The 24,550-nt window shown below is 33.2% G+C and overlaps 3 protein-coding genes across 5 annotated transcripts in view; 1 reads left to right on the plus strand and 2 right to left on the minus strand.

Moving 5' to 3' along the window:
- Positions 1 to 351: 351 nt before the first annotated feature.
- LOC129791908 (nedd8-activating enzyme E1 catalytic subunit) lies at positions 352 to 1,909 on the minus strand. Its single transcript, XM_055830528.1, has 2 exons — positions 1,658 to 1,909; positions 352 to 1,592 (listed from the first exon to the last, which is right to left on the minus strand). The coding sequence occupies exons 1-2, from the start codon at positions 1,812 to 1,814 to the stop codon at positions 403 to 405; spliced, it is 1,347 nt and encodes a 448-aa protein (XP_055686503.1). The 5' UTR covers positions 1,815 to 1,909; the 3' UTR covers positions 352 to 402.
- Positions 1,910 to 2,098: 189 nt separating this feature from the next.
- On the minus strand, positions 2,099 to 3,369 carry LOC129792002 (nucleoside diphosphate kinase). 2 transcript variants are annotated; one of them, XM_055830713.1, is made up of 3 exons: positions 3,228 to 3,369; positions 2,554 to 2,683; positions 2,099 to 2,472 (listed from the first exon to the last, which is right to left on the minus strand). In XM_055830713.1, the coding sequence occupies exons 1-3, from the start codon at positions 3,260 to 3,262 to the stop codon at positions 2,140 to 2,142; spliced, it is 498 nt and encodes a 165-aa protein (XP_055686688.1). In that variant the 5' UTR covers positions 3,263 to 3,369; the 3' UTR covers positions 2,099 to 2,139. The 2 variants fall into 2 exon arrangements, with proteins under 2 accessions (XP_055686688.1, XP_055686689.1); XM_055830714.1 differs by lacking the exon at positions 3,228 to 3,369 and having other exon boundaries at positions 2,554 to 2,955.
- Positions 3,370 to 3,431: 62 nt separating this feature from the next.
- Positions 3,432 to 24,550, plus strand: part of LOC129791808 (UDP-N-acetylglucosamine--peptide N-acetylglucosaminyltransferase 110 kDa subunit) — a 39,197-nt gene continuing 18,078 nt past the window's right edge. Inside the window, exons 1-5 of one of the 2 annotated variants that reach the window (XM_055830339.1) lie at positions 3,432 to 3,880; positions 4,469 to 4,679; positions 6,853 to 7,036; positions 9,194 to 9,262; positions 13,064 to 13,260. In XM_055830339.1, coding sequence (XP_055686314.1) covers positions 3,814 to 3,880; positions 4,469 to 4,679; positions 6,853 to 7,036; positions 9,194 to 9,262; positions 13,064 to 13,260 — 728 coding nt within the window. In that variant the 5' untranslated portion in view covers positions 3,432 to 3,813. Of the gene's footprint in view, positions 3,881 to 4,468; positions 4,680 to 6,852; positions 7,037 to 9,193; positions 9,263 to 10,483; positions 22,741 to 24,550 lie in introns of those variants that run through there. The other variant, XM_055830340.1, reaches the window with a different exon arrangement.

Consider the following 24,550-nt stretch of genomic DNA (forward strand, 5'->3'; position numbering starts at 1 on the left):
CGGAAAACGCGAGAAAATTGCGAAAAACTGAATGTGTGAGGGAGACGGATAGCGATGATATGCTTGCATCTCATTTTCTCTTCAACAAAATGTACCAAAAAGGGCGCCAAATTCAAAAAGTTGCCAAAAAATCATGAAATTCACATGGAGGCGCTATGAAGGGAGGCTCTGAGGGGAAAAAGAATACAGCCACCTAAAACCACCTGATATAAGGATCCTCTGTACCAAATTTCATCGCGATCGGACCAACGGTGTAGAAATGCATTTTTGTTCATTTTCTTAATAAAAAAACTAAAAAAACATCCCTAAATCTCCTCCGGACGGGCCGTTGCACCCAGAAAAGGAAGAAAATGAATTAAATGATCGCGTTTAATGATTAATATTAGAAGTTAGTAATAATTTTCACAGCATTTCTGCCTCATTTGTGGCGAATTTGAGTTTAATGGTGACCGTATTGGGATTCGTGAGATCTGCCACCATCAGCTCATGTCCATCGTGGAGCCCCAATTCCGACAGGGACAGCGTTAAATTGCACCTTGTCTTCTCCTCAATACTCTTCACTGTTGACATGTACAGTGTGCGATTTTTCCCATCGACAGTTGCCGTCAATCCGGGAGATTTCATTTGGAACTCTGCACTGTCACACAGGAAATCAATGAGATCCTGCAGAGTCATCGTGGCGGGATCTTCCACGGAGACTGAACGTGGGATCTGACTGCACGCCAGGCAGTCTTCTTTGCGTTCTGCTTCATAGGTGTAGGTGTAGATCCCGTCGGAATCATTGAAGACCATGTAATTGTTCAGTGGCTCATAGCAACTGGTGGCAATTTTGAAGACTTCCGTGGCACATGCGGCGGCAATTACGGCATTTGTGCTCGCCACAGCTGGTATAATGTTCTTCAGGACACCCTGGACGAGCCTGTAGGATAGCCCGGTGATGTTGTAGGAGCTAGCACGTTCCTGGGCCTTTTCATACACCCACGACACATGCTGCGGATCATCCCCGTCGAGAGGGGCACCCGCAAAGGGATTCTCCTTGCCCCACTGAATGAGCTTAACGTACTCAATGCAGTGCTCTGGCAATCGGGGAGTGTTGGCAATTGTGCAAAGAGGGTAGGTCACTTGCGGGGGATACAGATCCAGTGTGCATTCAATGCAGGCTGTAATCCCAGGCAAGATTACACGGGCATTCCCTTTGAATCCTTCCGTTCCTCCATCGATCATTGGGACAATGGATGACTGATCGACACTCCCATCTTCTTCGTAATTCAGCATAGACAGCAGCATCCCATTGATCCATCTTCTGGCCACAACGGAATCCAATCCGCAGACAACAATATGGAATTGCCTGTAGAATGTCTCATCGTAGTCTTGAATCTTGCAGAAATGTGCCGTTACGTTTGTTCCGGGGATACGTGAATTGATGAAGGCGGCAGCGCATTTTGCCTTGGAACTCCCAATGTCCTTCCGGCGGAAGAGAAACTGTCGATTGAGATTCGAAAGATCAATTGTGTCCATGTCGATGACATCAATATTCCGGAATCCCATCAATGCCAGATCCTTGAGTAGTTCGCAACCCAAACCACCAGCACCTGGAACACACAAGAAATCCTACATTAGAGTCTGCAGAATACGAGGATGGGGGTGTTTTCCGCACCAATTACGAGGACTTTGCAGGAATTCATGATAAATTCAAGTGTTGAGGAATCCGCAGTGAAGTTTGGATGGCAAAAAGGTCCCCCAACTTCGAGAATACGACGAATGTGAGACCATCTTCGCTGGAGGTGATCTCCTTGCTGCCCATTTGATTCCATCTTTGCTAATTCTGCGTGGAAAACTCCGCAGAAAAATGCAAAAAAATCAAGCAAAGCAAAACGACTTTTCTCCCCTTTGAGGTTATGTGCGAACCGGTTTTTTTTCCGGTTGAAGAATTTCTCTGACAAGATTCCCGATTGGAAAAAATGTATTGCACGTGGCATCGTCACAACCCCCAATTTTATCCAATTATTGCCCCATTTTCCACCCCCACACCCCCAAAAAACCACCTGCAGTGACTCAAGGAAGACAGTCATGCGATGGGGCAATTAAAAAAGATAAATTGTGGGTAAATTTACTTTTATTTGAGTCACACTATTTGCTTTATTCGTAAACCCAATTCTCATTTGCTGGGGTCCAGCTCACGAGCTCCTTGTCCGTGAACCACAATGCAATTTCCTTCTCGGCAGATTCCACGGAATCCGAGCCGTGAAGGATGTTGCGTCCAACCTGGATGCACAGATCACCGCGAATGGTGCCAGGAGCGGAATCAGCAGGGTTGGTGGCACCCAACATTGTACGGCCGGTCTTGACGACATTGAGACCCTCCCAGACCATGGGGACAACAGGTCCGGAATTCATGTAGGTCACGAGTCCTGGGAAGAAAGGACGCGCACTGAGGTCAGCGTAGTGCTTCTCCAGCAGCTCCTTGGAGGCCTGAAATTGCACAAAGATTTTTATTTTCAATGGATTTTCCCAAAGGCGTGGAAGGGAGACAGAAAAGAAGAAAAAACTCACCCATTGGAACTTGAGGGCGACAAGCTTGAAGCCCTTCTGCTCGAAGCGCTTGATAATCTTGCCCACAATCCCACGCTGGACCCCATCGGGCTTCACCATAATGAAGGTGCGCTCCTTATTGCCGGCCATTCTATCGAGAATTATATTGAACAAAGCAAGGAGACTGCAAATCATAAACTGGCAGCAATATTAAAACCACAGCGAGAATATACCGAAGATTACCCACAAAATCATTCAACAAACGCCCACTCCGCACATTGAGCGCTGATGTCGCTTTTTTTTACATGGCGCGAAATTGATTTTGAATTGCAAAAATATTCAGATTTATTGTTAAAATAAATTAAAATTGCATTAAATCTTCCCATGTAAATTCAAGTTATATCACCTGCTAAATAAATGTAATCTTCACTCTATCATGCTTGATATGTTTTATTTTGATTTAAATTCCACAACTTGCTCCATGGAATGCATTGCAAAGGTTCACTAAAAATGTGAAAACATCCGTGATTACTGAATGATAAGCCATTTAATTTTAATGCGAAAGAAAAATCTCGCGACCTTGATTAATGTGATTTCCCTTTGAACTCTCTTCTAAACAATTATATCGCACTTTTCACGGAAATTTTCTGCAAAAAAAAGTTCTGAATTCAAAAAGTTTGGTAATTTTTTTTTACCTAATTGTTTGTTGAATTATGGGAGTCAGTCTCATGATCTCGTGCACACGGATTTAAATAAACTACTAAATCATAGTGGAATAAGGAATTTGTGATGAAGAATTGTCAGAATTATCTTGGGATTTCAATAAAAACAATTTATTTACTGATCCTTATCACGCGCTGTTCTGCAATTTAAATATTGCGCCAAAACATGCGTCTGATATCCCGGCCGGAATCACGATGAACAAAATTTTGCAAAATAAATCATCCGCAATGTCCGCAATGTTTTAATTAATTTGAAAAAGATATTCTTTCATTGCGAGGTTCTATTCTAATTCATTCTCAATTTTATTTTATTCTGAAAAGCACAAGTGGCATAAATTCTATTACAAACACGTAAGCTATAAAATATTAATTCTTCGCGGCAGACATTGTGAACCCAGCCGGGTTGCCCTCTGGCGGTGCTTGCAAGAACAAAAGCACTGTGGAAAATTCCTTGAAATTAAAAAGGCACGCTTTTGGTGTTGTGGAAGAAATTTGTGTGAAAAAAAGAATATTTTGGAGTTTGTGAGAAGGAATTGTGTGCATTTATTGAAAAGCAAACATGCAGCAGCAAATTGGACAGACGCAGGTGTTGCTGAAAATGAATGAAGTGCCGCTCTCGTCAGTGGGTGAGTTGGATTCATTTTCGTGCCATGGCGGGGCCCCCCTTTGCCTCTTATTTTTCGCGATAAACTGCGAATATTTTTGGGCACCTATCGCATCCGTTCACGCATTTTATTCAAGCTCGTTGTAAACACACAAAGCACAAAAAATAATCAAGATGTTTTGACATTGATTGAGGTGAAAAAAATTTCCTCAAGACTTTCAATATGGTTCCTTTTTTTGTTGAAACAAATTGCTTTTGTTTGGCATTATCCGAGGAATGTGTGGGACGACTAATGCCTCCAATTCCTGCTCCATGCAATTTGTAAGCCACTAATTGGTGGAGCAAGAGAAATAATGAATTTCATTTGCGCAAAGGAATCCCTTCCGGAGTAAAACCTTCCTCTAAAAGCCTTACAAAGCTTTGTGTTTTTACTTCCTGCTTTTGGCATTTGCAACAAGAATTGATTTAATTTTACACCCTCTCAAAATGTAATCGAATGCGCAGGAGGGATGAAAAAGAAAGGGAGTACCTTGTGGGGAGCAGTGTGGGTTGATTGCAAGAATGGTCAGATTTATTGATTTTTCATCTTCATCTCAAATCTCTTCCACAGGACTCCTGGAATTGGCTCATCGAGAGTATCAAGCTGTGGACTATGAGAATGCTGAGAGGCATTGTATGCAACTCTGGCGACAGGATAGCAACAATACGGGAGTTCTACTCCTTCTGTCCTCGATTCACTTCCAGTGCCGTCGCCTAGACAAATCCGCGCATTTCTCAACGCTTGCCATCAAGCAGAATCCCCTCCTTGCAGAGGCATACAGGTACAATGAAGTCTCATTTATTGCTCTCAAAGGACACGTTGTACATTATTAACCTTGAAAAGAACTCCTCAGAGAGTGTAGGTAGTTCATTTATTATTCTTGGAAAATTATGTTTACTTTACGTCAAAGGGCAAAGGGACTAATGAAGAGAAACTCTCGGCTGAACTTTTCATTTTATTGCGACGTATTTGTGGATTTTTTATCCTTTTTTTAAACTTATTTCTATTGTTTTATTTTATTTTTCAAACAATGCTTCATTAGATATTGGAGATACTAGGGCGACTAGGGTTACCACCTCTAGGGGTTTCACCTATAGACTTCGGGTTTCGGGGTATGATCTCCGGGCTGCGAGTTTAGGATTTTCTCCGGGTCACACTATTTTAATTTTCTATTTTTCAAAGTTTCGATTTTTTTTGGCTAAAGGAAAATCGTCTTACGTTAGATCTGAGTTTTTCTAAACTACAATAAACTTCTTTAAGCTAGACTACAGTTTTCTTCAAACTAGGTTTAAGTTTTAAAAGTCAGTCCTGAAATGTTTAAGCAAGGCCTTCCTTTCAAGGACTACAGACTAAACTTAAAAAATAGGCCTGGCTTAATAAAGGCTTAACTCTGTTACTTAACTCAGACTTAAGTTTTTAAGTCAAACTCACTTTTTTATGTGTTACACAATTTACTTTTCAATTGTTTAAAATAAAGCTTTTTTAGTTTTAATAGTTAAAAACTAGCTAGGTCTAGAATGCATTTAGCACTACCTAGTACAGTGGGGATCCGTAGTGAATATTCAATCGGTTCTGTTCCGGAATGTTTACTACGGGCCAAAATCTAAACTGATGGATAAATATCCAAAATCCAAAAAGGTCAACAAAGTAATTTTATGTAGTAAAACATTAATTATTTAGCTAAATAATATTAAAAAACGCCTAAATTGAATTTGAGGGGTGGCTCGTAGTAAACATCTCGAAAACAGTGCACAAAAAAAGCTAATTCTTGGCATGCTTCCCTGAATTAAATCACTGTGGCCCCTTCCTAGACTTCCTTAGAAGTTTCTTTTTATCACAAAACTAAACTTTAAGGCATTTTTCACAATAATTTTAACAAATTTTGTAGTGGATACTGGAGCCTGACTTAAGAATATTCAAGACAATCTCTTATGTTTAAAAAATTCGGGAAGAAGGGAAACTTACAAACAAAAACCGACTTAAATTGTTTTTAAATAAAAAACAACTAGTAAATAAAATAATAAAAATTTTTTATATTTAAAATTTTTTTCATTGCCTATCAAGAGATCGACATAATTTTTAGTATTATGGACATTAAAAAATTTAAGGGGGGGGGGGGGAGGTAAAATCTCCGGGTCAGAATCTAATGTGAGGTGGTAACCCTAAGAGGGACTGAACTATAAATCTAGGATTTAAAAGAAATCATTTTCGCATAACAAGAATTGATAATGAAAGCTTCCTGATTTTTCCTCAATAGGCATTCAATTAAAAGAGTTGAAAATCAATTAATACGGAAAGTTTTTAGGAATTCAAATTTAGAAAGTATGAAGATTTATACAGAAAATTACAAGTAGGGCCACTTATCGTGTACTTTACCTCTTCTGTAGAAGAAAGATTGTGACATAAACTCTTTCATTTGCATTTAGCCTAGGATAATCTTTAGTTTAAACACACACAGTGAGTGAAATAATCGAATTTCCAAGAAATCCCTCTCAGGATGTCTTGATTTAACTATTTTAAGTCAATATCCGATGGGAATTACAAAGTTCTGTTGCCTGTCTTCTCCATATGCTGAACAGAAAACTTGATAATAGCTTTTTTTTTTAGGATTTCTCAATGTATAGAGGGAAATTCACATTAGAGCCATTTATAAGCTGTGGCACGTTTATTCCCAGCATTTTCCATTGTTTTCATTTGTTTTTTGCTATTAACATGAATCGCTAAAACAACAAGGTTTTGCTGAAAAGATTTCAAAGATTTCTTTATTCATGCAAAGCAGAAGAAAGCTTGAAATGGGATTTTTTTAAAAGTAAAATGGGTTGACTTATAAGACTTTCCTAGAACAAAAAATAAGCTACATACCTCTGTAATTTGAAATATAGTTCAAAAAAAATTCTTGTAAAGATAAAATGTGAAAAAAAGCATAAAAAATAAACGTTTTTGCTTTTTCACAGCAATTTGGGGAACGTGTACAAGGAGCGTGGGCAGCTGCAAGAAGCTCTTGAGAACTACCGTCATGCTGTTCGTCTAAAGCCTGACTTCATCGATGGTTACATCAACTTGGCTGCGGCTCTTGTGGCTGCCAGGGATATGGAGCAAGCTGTACAAGCATACGTGACAGCATTGCAGTATAATCCCGTAAGAATTTGCCAAACCAATTTATTCTTATAGGGGTTAATAATCTTCCTCTCCGTTGGGGAGCGAAAGTAAATTGACTCCAGCCGTGTTCAAATTACACATATCACCATTTCCGCATATAATTCAATTAATAAGTCATATAAGGATGCTAAAGTTGACAAATTGCTCCTTCTTCTCAAGTTGTGAACCCTCGAGAATTCCCTTCAAGATATTTCTATAATACGCACAATAACCAATTAAAAATTCCCCTTATTCCGTCTATTAAAAGAAGAAACCTACTTTCAACAGAAAACTTGAATAAAAAAAAGTATTTTAATCTTGACAACTCGAAGGACATCACATTGGCATTCGCATTGGAAAATTGCTGCTAAGTAAATAAATTTTCTTTTATACACTACATTTCCTAAGAATAGCAGCTATTTGGGACGCATTGACGGACTTTTTGAATTTGTAAAAATATTTATTTTTCTTGTAAGAAAGAAAAAAAAAAGAAGAAATCTTTTAATCTCCTTTTAATGTTCTCTGGCAAAATCCATAAAATGGCTTTAATTATCATAAAAGCATCTTGCTTGTCTTGAAGTGTGACAAAATGTCACGTTGAGTTTGCAAGTTTGGCTTTTTATGAATTTAGCTGATTGGCATGATGTAATTACTGACCTTGAGATAATCATAATTTGTGGGATTTCACTGCCAATCAGGAAACATTTGGCAAGGGGGGCATTCATCCGGATAATTTTGTGTCGTTTGTAATTTTTGTTTATCAAATTTGTGCCCCTTTTTCCTGGAGTGGAATTCACTACAAAGTCGGGATTAAAACTTTAAATGGGTTTTAAGGTTTTTAATAAGTTCTTTTTAAGTCTGACTTAAAATAAAAAAGATAAAATAAAATAAATAAAATAAATATAAAATAAATAAAATAAATAAAATAAATAAAATAAATAAAATAAATAAAACAAATAAAACAAATAAAATAAATAAAATAAATAAAATAAATAAAACAAATAAAATAAATAAAATAAATAAAATAAAGAAAATAAATAAAATTAATAATATAAAATTAATGAAATAAATGAAATAAATAAAAGAAATAAAAGAAAATAAATAAAATTAATAAAATAAATAAAATAAATAAAATAAATAAAATAAATAAAATAAATAAAATAAATAAAATTAATAATATAAAATTAATGAAATAAATGAAATAAATAAAAGAAATAAAAGAAAATAAATAAAATTAATAAAATAAATAAAAAATAAAATAAATAAAATAAATAAAATAAATAAAATAAATAAAATAAATAAAATAAATAAAATAAATAAAATAAATAAAATAAATAAAATAAATAAATAAAAGAAATAAAAGAAATAAAAGAAATAAAAGAAATAAAAGAAAATAAATAATATAAAATTAATAAAATAAATAAATAAAGTAAATAAAATAAATGAAATAAATAAAATAAAATAAATAAAATAAAATAGTTTCTTTATCATAAAATCTTACATACATACTTTCCAGGAAAATCCAAGTCCGACTTAAAAAAAATTGACTTAAAACCTTAAGACCGATTTAAAATTTAATGCCCGACTGAGTAATGAATTCCGCTTTTTATTTTATTTTAATTTAAAAATTTTAAGTCAGACTGAAATAAAACTGACTTAAAACCTTAATATCTGCTTAAGAACCGATTTAAAATTTTAAGTTTTCTTTCATAAATTGAGCATGTTTTCCCATTTTTTTAAAATTAATGTTATTGAGGTTCCTCAAGTAGCTGAAGGTTGGGTTTTTTTTAAAGAGACCACGACTGAGGAAGAAGGAATGAAAATGCAATTTTCTCTAGATAGAACGTGATTTGCAAATGAAAAATATTACCTTAGATTTTTCACAAGTATATAACTTTTTTTTTCCTTGGAAAATCTCCAATTTTATTTGCTTAATTCTCTCTAAAGCCATTTCATTGACTTTATTGAGGATGATTTCTATATGAATTATGCATCCAACGTCCGGTATTGTGAGCCAATTCATCGAGTTTGAATGGATATTCTTTATGTCAAGATGCTCCTTCTAATTAAATTATACGTTGTCTGAATCCTTATGTGAAAAGCAGTTAGTTTATAGTGCAAAAAAAGAAACATTTTTTTTCCTTATTTTCATTTCAGGATTTGTACTGCGTACGAAGTGACTTAGGCAATCTTTTGAAAGCATTAGGTCGTTTAGACGAGGCAAAGGTATATTTGTTGCATCTCCATTTTTTAATTATCTAATTTATCTTTATTTCAAATAGCTATGTACTTTTACAATGAAGATGAAAATATCGCTTTAGGAAATTTCAAAATTTATGCGCAATTCGAACGAGGAAAGAGCACAAATTAGTTATTGTTTTTTTTACATTTTTTGAAAAGAATGTTGCAAATGGGATGATGTGAATGTAAGAAAAATTTAATCCTTTTTCTTCTCTCAAAGCTCTATAAATCCTATAGAGTTGACAAAAGGAAGGATCAAATTTTAGTGTGAATGTGGTGAAAATAATCATTGATTCACTTGTGCATTTGCTTTCAATTGGAAATTTTATTGTAAAAAAAAAAATATGAAAGTGTAATGTTGCAGCCGTCTTTGCGAAAATTTATTCATTATTTATATTGCAAGAAAAAAAGAGAAGGAGAAAGAGAAAATTCAAGTTTGCACTTGAGATTTTCTCTTTGTATTTGCAATCTCTTTGAATTTGGCGTAGAATTGTTTTTTATTTTATGATAATAATGTGGTTTGAATGTGATTTTTTTCCATTTGGCGTAATTTGCGTAGTTTCTTCCTCAATTTATTCTTATTTATTTTGGTTAATCGTGCGTAGAGTGTTGTATAACAACGTTGCACATCAGGAGAAGAAGAATGGATGCATCTCGTTAAAGATGGACGATCTTGGGAAACAGAGCAGAGCTTTTTTTTTGGCGTAAAATCATTCCTTTTCATTTTCATATTAGTACCTACATATATCTATATTTTATAAGGCGGTTTCAGCACATGCGAAAAAAAACCAAAATTAAAAATAATTAATAAAAAAAGAATAACGACGAAATTATAAAATGAAAAAAAGTGTGAATTCTGTTGAATGAAATGTTGTTTTTTTTAGTTTTTTTGATCATTTCTTTCATAATTTAATTTTATTTCCAAGAAAATGACCTTCATTTATTTTTCTAGCATATTTAGAAAATAACAATTTACATAATAAGAGCATTTTGTGATAAAGTTGTGATAGATCCAAAAAAGAAAAAACAGAATAATACCAAATTTTTATATTGTTGCCTTTAGAATATCTTCTTTTTTTTAGGATTATCTCTTAAATAATATATGTTTTATTAATTTTCTTTCTTTTTTAAATTTTTATATTTATAAACAAACAAGAAAAAAATCAACCTGACTGACCAAATTCTCGCCTAAATAATTTCAGTGAATCACCACAAATTTGATCGCTTACTAATGAAATGGCCGCATTGAATGGTAAAAGAAAAAGCAAAAAAAAAAGTGTTTTCTTAAAACGTGATTTTTAGCGAGAAAAAAAAACAAAGAAAATGACTTTTTGACTATAATCACGAAAGTACAAGAAAAAACATCTTCCTGATTCCTAAGAAAACAAGCAGTAAATCTTATCGAGAATTTGCTGCTTAGTTTCCCAAAAATGCTGCCCTTTTTTGCCTATAAAAGTGGTGTGCATTTTTCGGGGCGGGGCTCTTCTGCCATTCACCAAGCCCCCCCAAATTTTTAGTCATGTGCTAATGAAAAGAGGGGGTGACAAATGATGAACTGAACCATCATCAGGTAAAGTAAACCAAAAAAAATCGAGATTTAGGCCAAAAAAATTATTATAAATGTTTTTTTTTAAACAAATTTGTTTTGCCATTCCAAAATATCACAAATCTACCTTTTTTTTAAATTTTTTTTTAATTTTTTTTTTAAATTCAAGTTAATTTTGACAAAAGTTTTTACAAAAGAAAAAAAAATGAGTTAGTTAAATATTTCTTTGGTTTTTAATTTCAATTTTTGACCGAATCTCACAATTGATTAATTTATTTATAAGTTTTTTTTTTTGTGATAAAAGAAGAAAAAAAATCATATTTCGAATATTTTCTTGTTCAGGATTTACACGATGACTGAAGATGTGCAACATGTTGAGGAAAAAAAAAGATATTTTTTCAGAAAATAAGAAAAATTCGCTAAAAATGTTTGCAAAGCTAAGAAAGAAAATTCCAAAAAATAAATTTTGGAATTAGAAATTCAGTGAACATTTCACTTTGGCGTCAATTCCAAAAAAAAATCTTCCTGTCTTCGAAAAAATGAGAAAGCATTTAGTGAATAAATCATCACACGGTAATGATGATTTTATTTTCTATAATATTCTCTAATGCTCCAAATGTGGCGTAACTTTTGTAAAATATTTTTTACATGCTGATGAAAATTGATATTTTATAATGAAATTATTTTGCACAATTTATTGGAAATTTTCATTTCAATAAAACACTGTTAAAAGATTATTTTTATGATTGCTTTGTGTAGATTAAATTGAAATAATAATTAATAAATTGCAGACAAGATAAAAGAAATGAAGGAAAGCAATAAAATGTGCAAAATAAAGTGGCGTAGTTTGTGCGTAATGTGTTGGCGATATTTTTTAAAAAGATTTGAAAAGAAATGATCCATAATAATTTCTTTTCATTGTGGCGTAAAAAGTTTGAAAATTTAATGGATTGTTGCGTTTTTCTTTTTTGATTTGGCGTAAAATTTATTACATCTTTCATGCAAAATATTATGTAATTTCTTGCAGAATTTTCCGGTTTGGCAGATTCTATTTATGGAAACTCAACACAGAAGACTTGCAATTACATGTGATATTCATCTCTAATGCCCGAATGAGGAGTTTATATTCTTTCTGTTCAATTTATTCATTTAAAAAGTAAATCATCTTTTTGCCATTTGCGTTCCTTCTGGAAATTTTCAGCAAACGATCTAATGAAAAAAATTGTATTAAAAAAAATCAGAAGATTTATAAAGAATTCGCGTAAAAAATGCTGAAAATTAAAGAATTGGAACAATGGGCAAGAAAAAAATGTTTATAACTAAAGTCTTCAGTGTGAGAAATTCCTGAATAGATTCATTTTGGCGTAATTTTTACAATTTTTTTTGACCCTTTTTTATCAACAGTCTCTCTGTTACCATAAATTTCAAGACAACACAGAGAGACGTACAGTTGTGTATAAGAAAAAAAACGAAAACGTTTTTTGAGAAAGAAGACAAATTTTTATCAATATTTCCTTCGCGTTTGTTTTTCTTTAATAACTTGTTTTTGCTACTGGACACGTCTTTATTTTAATTTAGAAATTTCGTGAATTTGAATTTATCTAAAATTCTATTTTAAGTTCCTAAAGAACTTTGCTAATTAAAAAAAAAAATGTATTCGTGTCCAATTTTTCGAAAAACAAAATTAATAATAATAAAAAAAATTACCTAATCTCCTCAACAAATATTGAAAAAAATAAATAAATTTCTTATAAAAATAGAAAATTTTGTTGCATTAAAAATTAAAGTTTTTATTCTTTGAAATTCCGGAAATCTCATAAACCAATTTGTTGGTTTCTTTTTGTAAAAAAAAGAATCGTTGAAAAAAAGATAAAAGTTTTCAAAATTACACAATTGTCTCTATCTTTCTCTCTTTCTCACTCAACCTTTATTTGGAAGACAATTCAACGCAAAAATAATTATTTTATTTTTATATTAATGCGCAGTGATATTTTTTTAATTATCTAATACTTTGTTTTTTCTCTTTTCTTCCTCATGTTTTGCATCCTTTTCCCCCTCAAAAAAAATCCAATATTTCTTCAATGATGTCCTTTAACATACACACACACACACAAAAAAATAAAACAACACACTATTCCCTGATTTTCCACCAAAAATGTCTGAAAAAAAATGACATGGAAAATCCTTTCCATTCCTCTGTGGGCATCGTGGGTGCACACAAATAACAATCCCCGGCACAGGCGTGTTATTTGAAAGCTATAGAAACACGTCCTGATTTTGCTGTTGCCTGGAGCAATTTGGGATGCGTCTTCAATGCTCAAGGCGAAATATGGCTGGCAATTCATCACTTTGAGAAGGCAGTTGCTCTCGATCCTAACTTCTTGGATGCATACATCAATCTTGGCAATGTCCTCAAAGAGGCAAGAATTTTCGATAGGTGAGTCATATTTACTTATATTCTCACTGTGTACATATTTACTTTTGCGGTAGAAGAAGTAGAAAATACAAACAGGTGGAAATTTTATTTATTTTCTTCTCTGAAAAATAAATCAATTTGGAATAGGAATGATTTTATTTTAAGAGGGAAAATATTGATTAAATCCAATAAAATTTGTTTTCATTCATTTTAAGGAGAAAAAAAATAGAGAAATGATTTTTCTCACAAGGACAAACAAAGTTTATTGCAATAGTAGAAAATCCTCCAACTGACTCTTTATTTCATATATATATAGAATTTCATGGTTTGGTATAAACAGGGACGTAGCCAGAAATCAATTCAAGTGTGAGAGTCAAGAGGGATTTTTTTTAGAAAACAAATTCTTTGAAGAACACTAAAAATAGATCAAAAAGAACGACTAAGAAGTATAGATTACCTAATGAAGATTGGAATTTCTTATATTGACTGTAGAAGAAGAAGTGGAACGTTTATGGCTTAACCATACCTTATCTTAAAAAACGTGTATTCATTCTTTTTTCGCACTCACACCTTTGCAATTTTGACAAGAAACGACGAAAACACGTATTTTTGACACAATTTGACAAGGTGGGAGTGAGAAAAACGACGAAAACGCGTATTTTTGACACAATTTGACAAGGTGGGATTGAGAAAAACGACGAAAACGCGTATTTTTGACACAATTTGACAAGATGCGAGTGAGAAATGACGAAAACGCGTATTTTTGACACAATTTGACAAGGTGCAAGTGAAAAAACGACGAAAACGTGTATTTTTTTTTAAAGAAAAGGTGTGGTTTAGACCATTTTTTTTATAACGTTTGAAGTTTTGTTTCGTACATTTGACATGTTTATTCCAATGTTTGATGTTCCTTTTTTTATAATTTACGATTTTATTCTTACATTTGACGTTTCTTCTAATCTTTGACGTTTTTTTTCCAATGCTTGACGTTTGTTCTAACATTTGTCTTTTATTTTGACGTTTACCATTTGACATATTTTTCTAACGTTTAAGACACTTCCTCACCACTGGTTATTAAATGTTTGGCGTAGCTTTTGCAAAGAGGAGATATAAAAAAAATCCTCACAAATAGTTGTACAGTGTTTGCTAAACAAAAGCCGAGGAGAAATAATTTGGAAAACACGTGATATAAATTCTTTTTTTTATATATTGAAATTGAGAGCTTTTCACCAAAGCACGTATACTCTATTTATTTTGATATGGAATGGTTTTTTGTGGGGGAACCATGAGAAGTGTTTAAAGAAGAAAATTTCCATCAAACGACGTCTCGTCAAAATAATCACACAATTTTAAAATATCAATAATGAAGAAAATACATAGTAAGGAGTTTATATATCTATATTTTTTTCACTAAAAGTATGCCAAAATGTATTTTTTACAAGGATTTTTTACACTCTGAATACATTTTGATTATTTCGTTGGAATATTTGATTGTACGTAAACTTGGTATAGGTAATCTGGAATTTGGTTGAGAAATAATCCTTGAGTTGAAATAATTTAAAGAAGATTACTCATTGACGTTTACTGATGGACATCTGTTTTCGCTTATTTTCACACTTCTTTTGAGTTTTCTTTACCAAACGCGCTTCAGTAATTGATTGTTTATGGTGTTGAAAATCTCACTCAATTGGTGTGCTCTCCATCAAAGGATTTTCTATTAATGAAGAATAATAATTGCATTATCAATTGGAGATGAATTTATGTGTTGGTTGAGGTACATAATAAAATATTAGAAGGATGGAAATTGTAGGTCTAATTTTGGATATCTTCACAAAAAGCAACACTTTACATAATAACACAATTCAGTTAGAAATAGTAGGTATGTGGGAGATTTATTAATAGATTTTTTTTCCATCTATTTTGGAAGTATTTTTCTCCCACCCTTTTGACGTATTTCTATAAAAGGATCAATTTGTGTGTTATATATGTACATAAGAATAGATTTACATACATGGTCATTCTGATGGACAATAAAAAGCACGATATCTGTTTGAGTAGAAAAAAAAGGAAATATAAGTGAAAATCAATTGAATGCGAATGCTAAACAATACCGAAGCCATAGTGGAAACTGGGGCTATTTAAATCAGTTTTGTGTGAAATAATTTCTAAAGCTTCCCTGGAATGTAAAGGCGGTTAAATACTAAATAGATAAAATAACGTTATATAAATATATTTTGTTGGGAAATTTTCGTTAAAAGATGATTTTCTGCGGTATTTGACGCATGATTGATGTTTTCCTTTCTTACGGACACGCCCAACGTTAAAATTATATCATGAAAATGATAATTAACTTGAATAGACTTCCTGCATAAAGTCAAATACATACCCTAAAGCTTTTGTGCACACAATGTCTCTTCATTGTAAGACTTTCTTCTATCTTAAACATTAATCATTTTACTGCAATTAATTTAATCTTCTCCAAACGGGGATGTGTACGTAAATGTACCTTACATTAAAGAAATTGAATTTTTTCTCTTGATGTGGATGGAAAAGAAAATTTAATCTCTGGAATATTTTTCAAGATTTATGGCATCTTCTAACCCACTCAATCGTGTGTAATAGAATAAAATGTTTTATTAGAATTTAGAGTGATTTCTAGAAGGAATTTGTACCGCATAGGAATTTTCTTATTTGAAGGAAAACATCAATAAAACCCCAAAAGATTTGGAATCGTATGGAATTTCATGTGTGGGTGGATAAGTATCTCACACCTCTGGATCAATTTTGCAAAAAGGGAGAAGGAAAAAAAAAGAACTTCTTCCTTCCATTCGTCGGTGTGTTATGGACATAAAATGCCAACGACTCTTCACCACCAAAGATTGTTCTCTCTCATGAAATAAACTGGAAAGTTCACATACAGGAGATTGCCTGCAATATTAGTTTTTTCTCTCCTCTTGCACGTAAAAATTTATTGGACAGACGTCTCCAATATTTGACGGCTTCCATATATGTACGTCATTACATTATATAAAAAAAATGTTACATAGAAGAAAGATTCCTGTAATGGAAGATCTTATTTAGAAGAGAAAACTTAATTTCGTATTTGATGAAATGAAAACAAATTTTCCCTTGTCTAAAGAAGTTTCTCCTGTTGCAAGCTTTCTTTATTACTTTGGTAAACTTATTAGATTTTTAGATGAAACAATGAATCAGAAGGTTATGTATGTATATATAAAAGAAGGAGCATTGTCTTCTTCATCTCCATGTCCACATTTTCTGGCGATTCTTGGCAACCCAACGGCTTTTTTGGGGTGTAATAAATATTATCTTTACCCCATTATGCATAATTATAAATATCCTTGGGAAAGACGTAGCATTTAGATTTTCTCTTTTCATTATTTGAATTTCGTTGAATAAAAAAGAAACAAAAAGAGGGGTGAAATGGATAACCAACGAAAAATTCCCTTTCTATTTGAAAAGGACGTATTTCCATTGAAAATGATTAAGGTTACCATTTGACTATATTAAGCTAAATTAAATAGTCAAGGTCTAAGCGTGTCAGAAGGAGGTATAGGTACCTAAAATGTTAATTAATTAGAGCTAGGATTGTATTACATGGAGCGGAATACGGGAGCACGGGAACTTTGTAATCATATTGTAATTTCTGAGGTTATCATAAAAATTGAATAGCCTACAAGGGGTGTTTATCTGTGATGAAATTATTCGAATCTTCAGAAATATTCGCATGATTCGCTAAAGAAATCAAAATATTGGTTTTTAGTCTTAAAATGATTCAGTTTGAGAAGCAAAAAAAGCTTAAAAAAAATTTCATTTAAGCCCAAAAATGTGTAAATTTAAAGCCGAAAACTCATTTTTAGTCTAAAAGTCGAGAAATGACTAAATTCAAGCCGAAAAATATTATTTTGCTTTCCATTCTAAAGAGACACAAATCTGTGAGCAAAAGCTTAAAAAAACATTTAATTTTAATACAAAAGTGATTAAATTCGAACCCAAAAAAGACTAAATTTAACCCTAAAAGTAGTAAATTCAAGAATAAAAGTGCTCAATTTTAACCGCAAAAGTTGTATTTACATTTTCCGATTTCGATGTTTATGTGAATTAAAATATTCAAAGCTTCGGAAATATTCGGATTATTAGCCTAAAAAAACAAGAAGGGGATTTATCTGAATGAAAATCTTCGGATTATTCGTCAAAAAACAGGATTTTTTGGAGAGATTATGGTTATTCGCGTCAAAAAGAATTGAATTATTTGTCAAAATTCGAATATTTCGTTACAATTTGGAATGTTCGTCAAGGAGAATCGAACTATTCGTCGAGATTCGAATTAATCGTTCGAATTTCGATTATTCATCAAAGAAATTCAGATTATTCGTCAAAATTCTGATGATTCATCGTGATTCGGCAAAATAATCGAAATATTCGCCAGATAAACACCCCTTTTCCTAGCCAATGAAATGAAATGAGTAGAATCCTTTTGGAATTTAACCACAAAAAAATGTTTTCTAAATAGACCTAAAAGTTCACCAGCTGAATTTTTTAGCTTATAATTTCTTACATTATTTAATTAAAGAAATATTACATATCAGACTTACTGATAAGAGACAAATTTGCCAAAAAAAAAAGCATTGATATTGCTTCAATTCTTTGGGGTAAAATTTTTGGCAGATTTATTTGTCTGCTATCTGTATATCATGGCGTGTGCGTAAAATGCTTGGGTATCGTCTCTTTTTGGAGGGATGCTTTGGGGGATCCTTTTTAGGTGTTATTTAGGAGCAGGCGCAGGGAGGATATTTAAAAATATCACTTTTAGGTACCTCCCAAAATCGCACATTTCCCCGGGTTTTCATTGTTTGGTCGCAAATGTGTGTGAATTTCGGGAGTGGTGGGAGAAAATTTTCTGTACTTTTGGGGGGATGATGAAAACTTCCTTTAGGCACTTTCACGGGGTGTCCTTTCCCATGTTCTGGGTGTTTTGTCCTCAATTTTCCCTTCTTACCACCCCCGCATGTGCGGTGCCACTTTGGGGATGATTGTGTGTAAAAATCCAAACCTATGGGAGCTATACAATAGGTACCTATGGCATAAATAGGGGTGGTTTTGGGTTTTATTTTTTTCTCTTCTTCTTCTGTTAAGTTCATGAGTGGGGTACAAGTCTCAATGTAGTGGAGAGTCTCGTTCAAATTTCACAGACGCTGGTCTCCTGGCAACAATCACTGGTGTGTGCGATGAATTTTCCTGCGTGTAGATTTTCCAACCGAGACGACCCAAAATATATATTCACTGATTTTGTACATTTTCTCCCACACAATATGAGTGGGAAAAAAGGTAAAGAGAAAACGAGAGAGAGATGCGAGAGGATTTTCCTCTCAATGTGAATTTTCTTCTCACATTGTGAATTTTCCACACGAGTACGCAAACTCAGGCGGAAAGCAACGATGACGCGTGGCATGAGGGGTGAAAGATTATGTTGTGTCCCCGACGAGTGATAGTGCTTGATGAGAGAGCAAGCATTTCGGCATTGCCCCTTTTTCCATCGGAATCGTCGTCTGGTGTTGAGGGTTTTTCGTGAGAGACAAACTCCAAAGGCGTTCAGTAGCATAGTGTAGATTGTGGCGGAAAGTTTTCACACGATCGGAAAGAAGAAAATCGCACTGTTTTTTCCCTTCTTTCTTTTTTATGTTATATACTTGAAAATAAACTCACTTATTCCTTCAATCCATCTGTTCGTATTTTACGGAAAAAGAATCACGTGTGAAAAGTGAATGGAATGTGGTGGGAAAATTACGTGAAAACTGAGTGATGTTGGTGAGAAAAGAGTGAAAAAAGCCACACAACGCCCATTATTGAGAAATTTTCCACCCTTACGTACCCTGTGAGAGGAGCTTCTATCCCAAGAAAAAAAAAAACTAACTTGCAAAGGAGAGAAAAAGCGGAAGAAAACTCAATATTTCTTCCTAATTTTGCTATTTGGAATAAAAATAATTAAAGAGACATCAAAGTAAAGAAGAAAATGATTTGCGTGCTGTCTTAATTGGTGGGTGAGAAAGTTGGAAGATTAGCAAAAGTGTGGTGGAGGTGGAAGAACCGAAAGGGACTTGCTTATAAGCTCATCAAAAATTATGTGATGAGAATAATTTAATAGTAATAAAAAGTCACCCACCCCCCATGCCACGAGTAGACACGCAAATTTGAGTGTCGTCAGCTTTTATTTTTTTTTACATTGCACTCCACAGCAAAAGAGGGTGTGTTTTGGGGCTCTTCTTGTAAACGAAAAATGATGATTTTATCTCATCTTGAGGGAGGAACAACAAGAAAAATTTACACCATACTGAATAACAAATGAATTTGTTTATTCATCACAGACAAAATTGATGAGTATTGCAGAGAGAGATTTTTGCAAGCATAAGCACAAATTCCAAATGTAGCTCTTGGTGCAGATAGCAAAAACAAATAATAAATATTTGTATGGTGAAGAAAATATTCCAGCATCTAAGGATTTTTTTTTATTGTATGCGAGGAAAACAACTTTCCGAGGTTGCAGAGAATTTTGTGCGATTTTCACAATATATTGAAGGAATGCGTGTGATCCTTGTGCTACAAATATATAAAGTGAAATGATGTGGAAAAGGGAGTAACAAAATGGATTCTCATTCCCAGATTTTATTCAACGCATAGAAAGGAGAGAAAGAAAAAGAAGTAAAGAAGAAGGTGGGAGACACAACTATTTCACATTGCAAACATCTCTTGTAAAAGTACACTCTATTGTAACTTTGAGGAGGGAACTTAAAGTTGAGAGGATTTGTGGGGAGAAGAAGGGGAGCAAAAAAAAAGAGTCCTTATAGGCGAGGCATTTCCGAGACATATAACCCCCACACAATTTATCTACTTGATATGGCATTAGATTAAGCGGGGGAGGAAGAAACCACCCCACCAAAGAAGAAGATACAAGCACACACAAAAAAAAGCTCTGCGAGATGTGACGATACCTATATAGAAGAGAAAGCTATATAATGGTGGACGAAAGGATAATACAAGCAAAATGAATTATATCCATGTGACAGTTTTTTTCCTACTTCTCCCATTTCTCCATGGCTCAAGATACTTTTACACGCACTGTCAAACAAATATTCATCAATTAGTTCACATTGGGGCGCTCGAGGAAGTATATATATGTGGTAATTGAATTAAAAGGAATTGCCGCTGAAATTGCCACACACGAGGGTAGCAAATTGCTAGAAACTGCTGACGTGCACGGGGGGTATATATACACAATTTCTGTGCCTATTATGTGCAAGAAAAACACACAGCTTGGGTGAGAAGAAAATAAAACATTGAGGAACCATCGAGGAAAATCGATTGAAAGGATAAAACAACGGAAGAGGAATTGGTATGGAAATATAAAGGAAAAAAACAACACAGAGGCGTCTCTAAAGTGAAATTGAGACAAAGTAGTTTGCTGATGTGAAGAATAAAAGAAGAGAAAAAAAATCCAGATTACAAGAGAAAGTTAATAGAACTCTATCTCCGCATCATCCTTCACAGAGGGAAGTTATATCAATTTGAAAGAGGATTTGCGGTGAGATCATACGAAACACTATGCTTATACTCTTTCAATGATGAAGAAAACACATAGTGTCTAAAAAAAAAATAAAGCTAATACAGGGACTGAAATAATTATATTAAAAGAGAAAATTTATAAAAGAAAAATCTACGAAGAAAGTAAAAAAAACGAAGCGTAAAATGAGAATATTTTCTGAGAAAATTGCAAAGATGAAAAAAACTTCAACATTTCCAAGGCTCTGATGCTTTGCCAAAGTAGCATCAAATTCAGGAGTGTTAGAAGCAATTTATCCGTCAACATTAATTGACCCATAAACCTCCATTTGAGCCACAAAATATAGGGTGGAGTGTGGCCGATTAATATTTGTGGAAAATGGCTCAATCAACGGGGCAAATGGTGATGCGTTGTCTAAATTAAATTTGCGGAGGATGGTTTTGCCAAAACGGAAAATAGTCACCTTCGCAGGAAATGCCGTTTGGCCTCTAAGCCATATACATCACATGCACATCATGCACGTTATGTAAAAACAACCCAGAGGCACTATATATTATCCCTACATATAGTATATTTTGCTATTTTGTAAGCTGCAACAGCCGGATAAATAAAGATCAAGTGCAAATTTATAATTATAAATTTAACGTGCGTGATTTCAAGTTCATCCACGAAGCCACGTATCAGTGATTCTTCAGTATTAATAGCCAATGTGATTTCTGCATGAGATAGTCCAACAAAGTCCAAAATAACACAACTTTATTTTTGGGATTCATCCATACTGGACAAGCCTATAAATTCCATTTGACATTTTAACTAAATGGCCATGTGAAAGGAGGCTGGCTAAAAGCAGAACATCTCAAGAATTGAGAAGTTTTAAAAATAAATATTTTCGTGTTTATATTGTGCATATTTTCATCAACTAAAATTAATCTTATATAAATGTTACCGTCCCATATATGATTGAAGGTGCGAGAGGAAAAAGAAATTAAAAAAAAAACAGTGACGTGATTAATGCAAAAGAAGAAATACTTTAAAAATAAAAAAAAAGAAAGAGGAATCTTAAACTAGAAAAAATAGTAAAAAAGGATAAATATTTGTCTATTGAGTGATTTATTAAAAAAAATGTTACAATAATGTCAATATATTGCTGTGTTTAATCGGGTTGTGGCCATGATATTGTACATACAGAAATAGTATTTTAAATTTATATATACGTAACCGTTGATTAATGGGACTAAGAAGTTATAGCCATTTGAAAAATTATTTATACACTGTGGAAGTTTTTTTTTGGGGTGATGCAAGAATAGAAATAAAAAGTGAAAGACGACAGTTTGGGAGGAAATACTTGTTGATATAATATTAGTTTTTTGTAATAAAAAAAAAACAGTAAAGAAATGTTAATATTTCCAACGTTATTGTCCAAGAAGAAAGTGCTATAGTTGATGTTATCAAGCCAAAGAAATTCTATATAAATATATGTATACATAAACCACCGGGAAAAGTGAATCAAAAAAATACACGAAGAGATTAAAAAAAAAGTCACAAAAACTACATATTGCAAAGGGACTTAAATTAATATTAAAAAAAAAACAATTTAATAAAGTCGTGTTGTAGAGATTTTGTATTAAAAAAACCAATATAATAGATATTAGTGGTTGTTAATAGTGAACGTTAGAACTTTTGTATGTTGAACGAGGGATTTACCTTCGAAAATAATCTTATTACAAAGAAAATTCCCGATAAAACGGTATTGCACAAAAATTTGTCTACAAAAAGGCCAACAAAATCCATAAGATGGATTATCAGTGTATTGTTGTGTACACTATTGTGCGAATTGCGCCATTCTATCCCCCACAATCCAGCGGTGTGGATGGGAAGAGTAAAGAGAGCGGATGCCTTGATTGGATAAAGGCTCAAATTAAAAGGTAAAACACCGTGTAGTGGGTGTGGTGTATCATTATACGCAGTTTAGTTGCGACAGAGATACAATGAGGAATTACTTTGACTTTAATCAATTTATGACATGCTGGGGAGTATTATTTTCCTCTTCATCAGGTATTAAATTGTTTGGAGAATCTCATTTGTTTTCATTAAATCCCTTGGAGGTTTTTACTGGCCAAAGTGGCCAATTCGACTTTTTTCATTCTGTCGGAGAGTTTCATTACTTCAATATCGTCGAAAGAAAACTTGGAAAAATATTTTCTTTTGATAGAAAATAAAGTTTAAACTTTTGAGATTAAAAACCTCGATCCTCTAAGTGTTAAATCCCTGTGAGAAAGGATGAGAAAGGATTTCATTGTAGAGGTGCACAATTTGGCACCGACGGGAATCGAACCTGTATACCCCAAAAGTGGAAACTCAGATGTTCGTGAAATTTCCTAAACATTTCGTGATAAATTACACTTTATTACGTAGCAAGAATGTTTGCATCCGTCTACTTTGTCTTCCAAAACCGATATGTCTTTTTTGCCGCCAAATCATTCCTTTTTCCCCACATTTTCTGTTTTCACCACTCGAATTCCCCATCATTATTAACCTGCTCTAAATGCGCGCCAAATTCAAATATTAATTTACATTTGGCATCATACGAATAAATCAAATCCTTGATTTGTAAATTTAGAAACAAGTCAACACAAAAAAATTATAAAAGTAAAATATTTTTTTAAAAAATCACAAGAGATAGTTTTTTAGTGTAATAAATAAAACAATCGTTTGCGTGTAGTGTACAGAGGGTGATTTTCTGTTGCAAAATCCTTGTGTGATGGATAAATTACAGGTCGCGCGTATCATTCACCTGATTGAAATGAGAGCAAACACCCTGATTTTCTCCCCTTGTATTAAAAATCCTCCCTATTATTTTCTCTATACAATTCCCTCCCCCTCACCCCCTACTCTGTGTTTGCTCACACAAGATAAGATTGATGAGTTTTTTTTTTAAAGAATACAATTTGAACCACGCATTACCAATTATATAGAAGCCACAAAAAATTCTTTAGATAGAAAATTCCTCCCACGCATGAAAAGGCTTTTCTTTTTCGTCCTTTTTTTGTGAATTTCATTCATTTTTTTCCACAACATCAAGCATAAGACCTTTGTAATCATTTTCTCCCATTTGTGTGCTTGGGTGCCTTATAGGTCACCTGTTTATTTCATCCATTATAAATGATTTTTCGGTGTATTCCCACCGGGGGGATGGGGGAAAATGTCATTTTAATGGGTACGAGAGGGAGAGTAATTGTTTTTTTCTTTATATGAATTTGTGTGAAGCAATAGGAGGGTTTGCGCCATTTAGGTACTTGTGAAGTGTTGAGGGGTGATATCTCTTCAGCCATATTTGCATATCTAAGTGGAAAAAAGTGTGGAAGTGAAGCAAAAAATAAACGAACAAGGATTATGATTGTTTCTACATTGCCTCGCTTCAATTCTGACAATAAAAATAAATTTAGGAAATTCTTTTCAATTTGACCTCAATACCAAATCTTAAAATGATTTTATTGCATAATTATTTTTATTGATTTAGAGAGATAAAATCTGTCTAAAAAAATGAAAGGAGAATAAAGTATTTGTACTTAATTTGGAGTTGAGAGGAATTGCAGCATTTTTCGAGTAATTCAGTGATGGTTTATTAGTCTTCCTAACGACGACGACTAACATAAGATAAATGACATTGAAGTCGAAAACTTGGTTGAAAATATCGAAGCATAGATAACTTTCCTGGCGCCAATATACATAACA

This window comes from Lutzomyia longipalpis, chromosome 3 (assembly GCF_024334085.1).
Source record: "Lutzomyia longipalpis isolate SR_M1_2022 chromosome 3, ASM2433408v1".
NCBI classification, from domain to species: Eukaryota; Metazoa; Arthropoda; class Insecta; order Diptera; family Psychodidae; genus Lutzomyia; species Lutzomyia longipalpis.

Coding starts and splice junctions, on each gene's coding strand:
- LOC129791908 (XM_055830528.1), bottom strand. CDS start 1,814: ATGGAATCAAATGGGCAGCAAGGAGATCACCTCCAGCGAAGATGGTCT. Junction 1,593..1,657: donor CTGCAAAGTCCTCGTAATTG/GTGCGGAAAACA, acceptor TGTGTGTTCCAG/GTGCTGGTGGTTTGGGTTGC.
- LOC129792002 (XM_055830714.1), bottom strand. CDS start 2,727: ATGATTTGCAGTCTCCTTGCTTTGTTCAATATAATTCTCGATAGAATG. Junction 2,473..2,553: donor TCGCCCTCAAGTTCCAATGG/GTGAGTTTTTTC, acceptor GTGCAATTTCAG/GCCTCCAAGGAGCTGCTGGA.